Consider the following 10,005-nt stretch of genomic DNA (forward strand, 5'->3'; position numbering starts at 1 on the left):
ATATAGGATCTCTGAGACTCAGCTGCGGTGCTAATCTGGAGAACAGGGTTCAATTCCCCATTTCGCCATGAAACCCACCGGGAAAGTATGGGCAGGTGACACTCTCTCAGCCTCAGGGGACCTCCTCTGAACAAATCCTGCCAAAAAAAACCCCAATCATAGAATCCTAGAGACCCCAAGGGCCATGGAGTCCAACCCCCTTCTGCCATGCAGGAACTCCCAATCAAAGCATCCCCATTGACAGATGGCCATCCAGCCTCTGCTTAAAGACCTCCAGCGAAGGAGACTCCATCACTCTCCATTGAGGGAGTGCATTCCACTGTCGAACAGCCCTTACTCTCAGGAAGTTCCTCCTAATGTTCAGGTGGGATCTCTTTTCCTGGAGCTTGCATCCATTGCTCTGGGTCCTCTTCTCTGGAGCAGCAGAAAACAAGCTTGTTCCATGGCTTTTGGGTCGCCATCAGACACCAGGATGGTGAAGAGCATAGACAGCATATTTGTTGCTGCTACTGTCTGCCTTCAAGCCATTCCCAAGATATGGAGACGCTAAGGTGAACCTCGCATGGGGTTTTCTTGGCCAGAGTTGTTCAGAGGAGGTTTGCCATTCCCTTCCCCTGAAGCTGAGAGAGTGTGACTTGCCCAAGGCCACCCAGTGGGTCCATGGCTGAGCTGGGAGGCAAACCCGGGTGGTCTCCACGGTCAAAGTCCGACACTCAAACAACTATGCCATGCTGGCTCTCTTTGGCTGAAGAGCTGGGTATAAATACACTACACTCGTCTCTTCGTATCTGCAGTTTTGACTTTTGCAGATTTGATTATTCACAGGTTTTGTTAATATATTTTCTATAGGAAAATCTAGGTTCTCCAGCACCACTCTATCATCAACCTTTTAAGCAAAAGTCCCCCCGAAGGAACTAGAGATTCCTAAAGAGAAGGCATTTGCAGCTCCTCCAGCTTCTGCCCCAACGGGACCACCCTCCCCTCATTCCAGAAACAGAAACCACACGGAGCCCAAGTCCAGCTCATTGCATGGTTCCGCTAAAGCCAGGACGAAGCGTTTTGTGGGCAGAAAGTCATTTGTGGATCAAGATGTACTGATGCCCCAGGATGATCCACAAATGACTTTCTACCCACAAAGCACTTCCTTATGGCTTTAAAGGGACCATGCGATGAGCTTGGAACCTTCCTGCATTTCTGTTTCTGGAGTGTGTGTTTGTGCATGTGCAGATTGAGGACCAGCTCTGGACTTGTGTTTGTACCCTCAGCACAATCTCTGAGTTTGATGAAGTGCCTTCTCTGATTTCTTTCTAAGGTGTCGATAGTTTGGCGCTAGTTTTCCCAACACAAACAGTTCAGCCAGAAATCCATGCGCTTTGCCTTGTGCCAGAACTGGGCGCAGAGTCCCAGCCCCCCCAAGAGCGCTTTCAAGGCCAGACAAAGATGCATGTTGCTTCAACAGCATAGGCCCTATGAGCGGTAAATAGTGAGGACACAGATTTTGTACCCAGCAGAGAAGCAACTTTTCCATGTTTTGCCCCTTAGTGGATTGTTTTTATTTTTAGCTGGGATGAATAGACATGGCAGAGAAATGCCAGCCAGGAATAACAAGCTTGAACAGAAGGCCGTGCAAGAGCACAGAAACAAGACACCAGCCAACTAAAAAGCCCCCTGCTCCCCCCCCAAAAAAAAAAACCACACAGACAAACAAATTCACTAGGTTAGGGGCACAAGACCCCCCGTGAACATGGAAAAACCACAAATAACAAAAACATCATGTTTTTACCTGAGAGGGCACCTCTCTAGGAATCTCTAGGTCTTCCAGGGCAACTCTGTGGTCAAAGTCCGACAGACACTGGCCATAGAACTGCACTGGAGGAGCTACAAAGGCCTAATAGAGTGTTCTCTCTAGGAATCTCTAGGTTCTTGAGTGCGACTTTTGGTTAAAGTTGACCATAGAGTTGTACTGGAGGACCTAGATATTCCTAGAGAGAAAATATTAATCAAATCAACGAACAATCAAATCCGCAAATATCAAAAATGCAAATATGGAGGGATGACTGTATTATATTATATTAATATATTATATTATATTATATATCTATATAATAAATTTTAAATTTTGTATGTTTTAAAATGTTTTACTGTTTTAATGTGATTATTTTAATTGTGAGCCACCTTGGGCCCCAACTTGGGAGAAAGGAGGGATAAAAGTAAAATAAATAAATAATAAATAATCCATAATTCAAACCACTACACTATGCTGTACAGTGAGTACTGTGGGGAGCCTACTACAATAGATCCATTGCACATAGGACTATGCTGCTGTGATGTTTCTAGTGCAGCAGCCAGTGTGGTTGCAGCTTAACACGAAAGGACTGAAAGATTCTTTGTTTGGGTCAATGGTAATTTTGAGAGTTGAAATAAGTTACAATTATTTTTTATTCAATTATGTTTACATCTATTTGCAAAAGATCCGCCATATTAACATTACCGGGACTTTCCGGGGATTTTGATTGAATATTCTTGGTAATATTGGGGAATTCTGGGGATTTTGGTAAAACATGCCGGGGGATATCTTCGAGGCTTGTTGGCAACACTGCTTCTTACTTAGGCTAGGCCCTCTGCATTTTGACTATGGAGTTGGAGGTTGTGCATGATGGGTGTGTGCGCTGCACTTTTTAATTTATAGTATATATAAACCAGGGTTGGCTGGTTCAAAGCAGAGATTTAAAGCCTCTGTTGGAATAGTCAATGCTCTGAATTTCTAGGAGCTTATTTGCTCATATTTGAACATTCACGCATCTCCTCCTGCTCACCTTCTGCCCCTCTGGACATAGGATCTTCTCCAGCTTCCAGAGAGACTGGCCCTGGTGCAGGAATGTAGCCAGGATTTTGGGAAGGGGGGGGGGGTCCAGAGTAAGTGCCACCATTATAATGGGGCTTGGGTGTGGCGGCGCAGCAGCATGCACCATTCATTTTATCTAACGGAAGGGGGGTCCGGACCCCAAGAACCCTTCCCCCTGGCTACGTCCCTGCCTGGTGAATGTCAGTACCAATTCACTCCCCTGCACATCTGTTCATTACCCAGACAGATCAGGTTTGCCTCTTGTCAAACCACCACATATCCCATCATACATCAAAACCAAACTCCTTATACATGTTATCTATGATCCTAAAGTACTGTGACAGCATGATCATGTCAAAACAGCCTTTCCATTTAAAGCAAAAGCAGATACAGTGGCTTAACAGAGGAAAAGAAAGTAAGAAAAACCACCAAACCAAACCACTTCCACACCAGGATTTACCAGGATCATAGCATCCTGATTCTGGGTCATCTTTTTGGCGGAGAGCAACTTGTTGGGGCATGTAGAATCAGGATTAAACATGCAAACATGCAGGAGACATGCACATGAAGCAGGAACGCCAGGGACGTAGCCAAGGGGGGGGGGGTTTCTTGGGTTCCAGACCCCCCTCCTTCTATTAGAAAAATGAATAGTGTGTGCTGCTGCGCTGCCGCACCCAAGCCCCATTATAATGGTTGGACCCCCCCCCCTTCTTAAAATCCTAGCTACATCCCTGGGAACGCCACTGGAAGGTCTCTGCTGTGTAGCTCTGTGCAGGCTGCAAAGAAAACATTCTCCTGTACAGAAGCTGCCAGCCTGATAAATAACTGCGGAACAGCCGAGTACTCAAAAAGAGGACTTTAATCCGGACATTTTCGGTCCAGAGTGCTCTATACTCCAACAAGCCCCTCCAAAATGTCATGGGATGTGCTATCATGAGACTCCAACATTTCCCTTGTGTGTTATGTAGACCTACAAGCTGAGACCCAACCTGCTGGCCATCCTTTCACGCCTTTCTTTCCACAGGTAACACCTTCATATTTGGCATCTCTGCCGTGGGAGTAACCCCTGGATTGGCCCAATCCTGCACTGCAGACTAAGTTTTTCTGAATGTTTGGCTTTGGGGGACGAAGTTGGCCACGAGTCAAGTTTGTCCCTATGCCCCTTTATCGGGACAAATGCTAAGGCATATAACTTCCATCTTTTGAACATCGATAAGATCTGTAGGTTTATACTGTTGAGACTTCCCATTTGCTTCTCCAGGCCTTGGTTATTTCATGCCTGGACTATTGCAATAGGCTACTGGCAGGTTTGCCTTGCTGCTCTCTTACTCCTCTGGTGTTAAATCCAGAACAGTACTGTCTGGGTTGTCTTAAATCTCCCCAAATATTCACATGTCTCTTCCCTCCACTGGCTACCATTTCAGGCCATAGTTCATTATAAGCATTTGGTCCTGGTATTTAAAGCCATGCACTTTAACCTCCCCCAGTATTTGGCAGCTCGGCTAGCATGATATGTACTATCCAGAAATTTAAGGTTTACAGACAACAGATTATTGGTGGTTCCACCAATGCGTACGACTCTGTCAAGGCTGTGAACATTTCAGGATCTGATCCCACATTTATGGAACGGCACTTCCAGCTGGAGGAGGCTCTTACACACTTTCGTAAAGGGTTGAAGACCTTCCTCTTCGATTAGCTGGATATCTGAATTGCTGAGTGTGCTTAAGGTGGCTGAGATGGGTAGTGGCTGATAAGGAGTTCTTCTAGTATATTAGCATATTATTTGAGCAGTTTAGCATTTAGCATTTATATGGTCTGTGTGTTATCATCTGTTTTTGATTATATATGTTTGATGTTTCACCCTTTGGTGGAAAGATTGTTATAAATAAATGTTATTATTATTATGAAATTTATTTTTGCTTCGTATATATACCTTATGCACATAGCCCAAAGGTAATTTTATACACAATATTTTAAATAATTTTGTGCACGAAACAAAGTTTGTGTACACTGAACCCTCAAAAAGCAAAGGTGCCACTAGCTCAATCGCCTATGTGGACCTTGGAGTTTATCACAAGGAGGGCCAGAAATCCCGTGCAGAAACAGGATTTTACAGTCCGGCTGTTGTTTGTCAGATGCGTTGATGTGAAAGAGAAATAACACAAAAATAATCCCAATGGAAAGCTCCTTTCTACTTTCGTAATTTAGCGAAAGTAAAAAGGAACTGGTTTTGATGACTTTGTGTTTGGGTTATTTTTTGCGTTCTCTTTCATGCAAACGTTGTCTGAAAAACATCCTGCAAATGTGGGGTTTTTCCACTTTCTGCTCAGGTTAACCTTGAACGTTGTCTGTTTCTGCACTGGATTCGCCCCTTGTGATAAACTCGAATGTTGGATTTTGGAATATTTCTTAAGTCTGAGTAAAGGGTTGGAAAGCAAGTTGCTAAGTAAAGCTATCTAAAGGGGCCTGAAAGCAAGTTGCCTAAGGTGGTTGAGATGGGTAGCAACTGATATTGTTTTAGTATTGTAGTACTTTATAGTTCGTTTTTGATTGTATATGTTCTGATGTACCACCCTTTGGTGAAAAGAGTGTTATAAATAAATGTTGTGTTGTTGTTGTTGTTAAGTGCTTGGAGAACCAACTGGCCCCTTCAGGACTTCCTCCCTGCTTGGTTTCCCTCTCCTTACTGATCGAAGGTGATAGATTCTTTCCCATGTTCTGTTAACTAAAAGGGGGGAATATGGGAATGACAAAACCCTCCGCTGAAAAGTGGGGAAAGAAAACACAAAAGAATGAGATTCTGAAATTTTGCAGTTGATATGTTGCAGTATATGATCCAAAGGATTGATGGCAATGTCACATGATATGTTGATACTGCCAAGAGACTCAGAACTGCCTTTCTATATCCTTCTGTACTCTCGCTCATCTGAATCATCCTCTGTCTTATATATGGGGTGGTAATATAACACAGAGATTACCCCCAACAGCCAAGCTGCTATAGCTCCTCCCGCAAAGAAGGCGCAGGTAAGCATAGCATTTATGATGTGATCTTTCGATTCATACTGAGGAAGGCATTTACCATGGAGAAATTGTTCTGTCCTCAGGAGTGGCACACCTTTTAATTCTTCATCTGGTCCACGGCAAGTAGTAGCGTCAGGATCTGCAGGGCCAAACACACAAGACCAGTCATCACAGGCAATGGTTTGCACAACTGCTACACATCTTTCATTGGATTGCTTCATCACTCACCAAAGGCCAGCAACACAGGGATCAAACTTGGGAGAGAATCAAAGAGTCTGATTCAGCAGCCAGAAGCCCCAACCTCTGTGGCTAAAGAGCAGGGATTCTGGGTGCCGAAAACCAAAGACTGAGGACCGTGGCTTTAAAGAAACAACGGCAACTCAAGAAAAGCCAGAGTCAAAATGCTCAGCTGGTCTATGGACCTGGCATCACACAAAGGCAATTTCTAGACTTGAGCAATTTTAGCTGACTGCTATTTTCGGAAACAAGAAAAAGGAGGCTACAGTTGGATTTTCTTATGCACAGATTCTTTATTCACGGATTCAAGCATCCACGGCTTGATAGTATTGTATATATAAAAATTCCAAAAAGCAAATCTTGATTTTGCCATTTTATATAAGGGACACCATTTTACTATGCCAGTGTATTTAATGAGAGTTCAGCACCCACAGATTTTGGGATCCATGGGGCAGCAGGAGGGAGAGTGCAGGGACCAAGCCGCAGCAGATACCATTTGGCAGACCAGAGTCAGACTCTTTGATCACTGTATGTGATATATTTAAGGATTGGTAGAAACTGGAAGGAAGTACGGTAGCAACCGGCAGATGTTTATTGTATCAAAGCAAGTTTACAATTATAACAGAAAAGTGACAGTAAAACTGGATGGCTTAGGTTCAGGAGTGTAGCTGCAAAGTGAGATAAAATAATACTAATACTAATAATGATGTCAATAATTGTTTTTATTTCTCCCCCCATATAGTAGTCCTTTAGTATCCACTGGGGTTTGTTTCCAATACCAAATGGTAAAATTGAGGTTTGCTTTTTGGAATTTATATATATATATATATATTAATATTTTCAAGCAGTGGATGCTTGAATCTGTGGATAAAAAGTCTGTGGGTGTGGAGGGCTGACTGCAGTCCAGAAAGCAAATCTTCTGTGTAGCAAACTGTGAACCTATTGCAGAGAATACCAAGGTGTTAATAGGAAATATGAATAAAAGGCATCTGAAGCCAGAAGTGTCAATGTCCCCAAACAGCAGCTTGACCTAAACGATACCCCAACCATGAACTTTGTGGGCTTTTCCTTCATTCGTTTCTTTATCACAACATACCCAGCCCTCTCTCCTCAGATCAGTTTGTTTCACCCATCCTCAACTCCAGACCAGGTTCAAGTCCTCACCATTATCTGCTTCCCACCAGAGACATGCGCGAGACTGTGCATTCACAACACAATCGCGCAAACCACCTAGATGTGAAAAGCAAAAGCACGATTGTATTGTTGTCATCTCATAATTGCACAACTGTGCAAAATTATATGGCACCATAGCGCGAATGTATCGATATTGGCAGAAAATGGGATAATGGCAGAATTGTGCTGGAAAAGAGCCAAGTGTGGTAATCTCCTGGGAAGTTTGAGTATTGGACCAAGGCTCCAGGGAGAGCAGGGTTTGAATCCTTGCTCAGCCATGAAAACTCCCTTGGACATGTCATGTTCTCTCAACCACAGGGGAAGAAATCTTGCCCAGAACCTGCTCCCTGATGACAAATTCGCTTTAGAGAGAAGCAACTGGAAGGCAGACAACAATGATCACCGGGGGGAGAAATCCCATGAAATTGGCAAATGCAAGGAACACCATGAAACTTTCTATCCCATGCGGTAGTCGTGTAAGGGAGCCAAGAAATGCCGGATAAGATTACACAATGCAATTACTGTATTAAAATACTAAACATAAACATAGAAACAAAACTGGAATTTTGCTTACTATACATAACAGATAAAAATTCAGAAGGGAAGCATTAAAAATATACATGGTCACTGCGGCAAGGATTCTTTATGCAAATAAATGGAAAATCCAAACTATACCGACACACAACAAGTGGTCAATTAAATTGATGGAGATGATGCAAAGGGATAAATTAACGAGCATTATTAAAGAAAACTCAACTAAAGATATTTGAGGAACAGTGGAGACTAGTTATAAAATACCAGAAAGAGAGATGGGGAGATAAGACTATTATAATAGACTGAACACCTTAGTTTCCGGTTTTTTTCTGTAAAAAGAAATAGATAAGATTTACGATAAGCCATAGAGATTTATACATAGTTAGGAAGAGATTTGATATAAGTAAAATTTAGGAAAGAAGCATACCTTGGTGGGACGGTTATTAATAAAGCAAAGACTTGACGAGTGATACAAATGTTTATATTTATATTATTTTTACTCCTTTTTTCCTGTTTCTACTTGTTTTATGTTAATACTTTCTTTGGTTTAATAAAAACTTAATAATGATTTTAACAAATATTAAAAAAAAAAACATTTTAAAAATCCAGCAACTTATCAGATTCAGAAACAGGAGAGTGACTCAAGGGAGACGAAGCCATCCCATAGGCCACAAAGAAAAAAGCCTCACCTAATATTTGCCAGTTCACTTTTGGTTTCAGCAGCCAGTTGATAAATTCTAATAATTCACAGTCGCATTGAAAAGGGTTGTCTATTAACCCCAAAGTATGAAGGTTATGCTGATCTCGGAAAAGATTAGGGCTAAGGTAGCTCACATTACAGGCACTGATATCCACGTATCTCAACAAGTGATTGAAAGTGAAAGAATGTTCCACAACCGTCGTCAGGTATGGATTGTGGGAGATATTCAGGAACAACAGACCGGTCAGCCTGGAGAACGTCCAGCGGCTCACATACATTATTTTGTTGAAACTCAAGTCCAGGTACGTCAGCTTTTCTATCCAAGGAAACTTGTACTCCCGGTTGATGAAGATCACATTGTGGCTGCAATCCAGGTAGACCAGTTCATTGAGAAAGGTCATCTCTAAGGGTGGCAATGTCCTGATATGGTTTTGAATCAAGATAAGCTCCCTGGTAATAGGTGGGAGGTCAGGTGGAACGTCTCTCAAGCCTACGTTGGTGCAATTGTACTTCCATTTGTCACAGATGCAGCCAGTGCGACAACCGAAGCCCATCTCTACCCACTGTACGGCCAGGAGAAAACCAACCCATAAAGGTGGAGGGCCACTAAATGTAGCTAGAGCTGGAGGGCCCATATCTCTTTTCTTCATGAGAGGGACCTCAAATGCTCCTGCTGGACCAACACCAGGTCACCTTGGTGGCTGTCTTCTTTATGATATCATCCACTTAGCCCACAAGGTAGAAACAATAAGATGTGTTTACAGGCCTTCATAACAAGTGGCCATTTTTAGAGGCATATTTTCCACTCTTTTCTTTAATAGCCTTTGTAAAAAATGTCCACTCTCTTTCACATAACACAGATACAGCACTTTGATACCACTTCAGCTGTGATGGCTGCATGGTGAGGAATCCTGGGATGTGTAGGTTTGCAACTAGAATTAGCCAGTGTGATACAGTGGTTTGAGTGTTGGACTAGGAGACCAAGGTTCAGATCCCTACTTGGCCATGAAAACCCTCTAGCCTATGTGATCTTGGCAAGTCACACTTTTTCAGCCTCAGTGGAGATCTTAGAGAAAAAGATCTTTGGAATGGTTGATGTCTCGTGCTGCCGGTGGTTTGAACTGGTACCAACTGGAACAGATGCAGTCTTCTCTGCAACTCAGGAACAAAGTAACTTCAACACAGATTTTCACTCATATGAGGGTTTATTAAACTTTGTTGCTATTTACACAATGCACAGCAAGCTACTATACATCTATTCTTTTTCAGAGTCCATGCAAGAAGCTTGAATGTGACATCAGTCTTTGTTCTCACATAAGATCAACTTTCCCACCAAGTGGACACACCTCTTTCCCATGAAGTCACCATGCTACACAAGAGCATAACAATAATACATTTGTTTATATTATGACATGTCCTTGAAGACGTTCTTCCAGGCCTAGTCTTTCTGGCCTGCAACAGGAACCATTTTAAACTTTAGTTAACCATTGCCACA

At 42.7% G+C, this 10,005-nt stretch overlaps 1 protein-coding gene across 1 annotated transcript; it reads right to left on the bottom strand.

Annotated features, from left to right (window-relative positions):
- Positions 1-5,745: 5,745 nt before the first annotated feature.
- On the bottom strand, positions 5,746-9,145 carry LOC149320798 (leucine-rich repeat-containing protein 52-like). The gene is made up of 2 exons (XM_089488861.1): positions 8,500-9,145; positions 5,746-6,005 (listed from the first exon to the last, which is right to left on the bottom strand). Exons 1-2 carry the CDS (start codon positions 9,143-9,145, stop codon positions 5,746-5,748), a joined length of 906 nt encoding a protein of 301 aa, XP_089344987.1.
- Positions 9,146-10,005: the final 860 nt, after the last annotated feature.

The sequence above is a fragment of the Sceloporus occidentalis genome, unplaced genomic scaffold, assembly GCF_023333645.1.
Source record: "Sceloporus occidentalis isolate IW3139 unplaced genomic scaffold, rSceOcc1.0.p SCAF_1, whole genome shotgun sequence".
Lineage (NCBI taxonomy): Eukaryota > Metazoa > Chordata > Lepidosauria > Squamata > Phrynosomatidae > Sceloporus > Sceloporus occidentalis.

What these genes read in the sequence shown, in the direction of transcription:
- LOC149320798 (XM_089488861.1), bottom strand. Translation starts at nt 9,145, where the DNA reads ATGGGCCCTCCAGCTCTAGCTACATTTAGTGGCCCTCCACCTTTATGG. An exon ending in AGTGAACTGGCAAATATTAG is followed by an intron (nt 6,006 to 8,499) that starts GTGAGGCTTTTT and finishes TTGGCCCTGCAG; the next exon opens with ATCCTGACGCTACTACTTGC.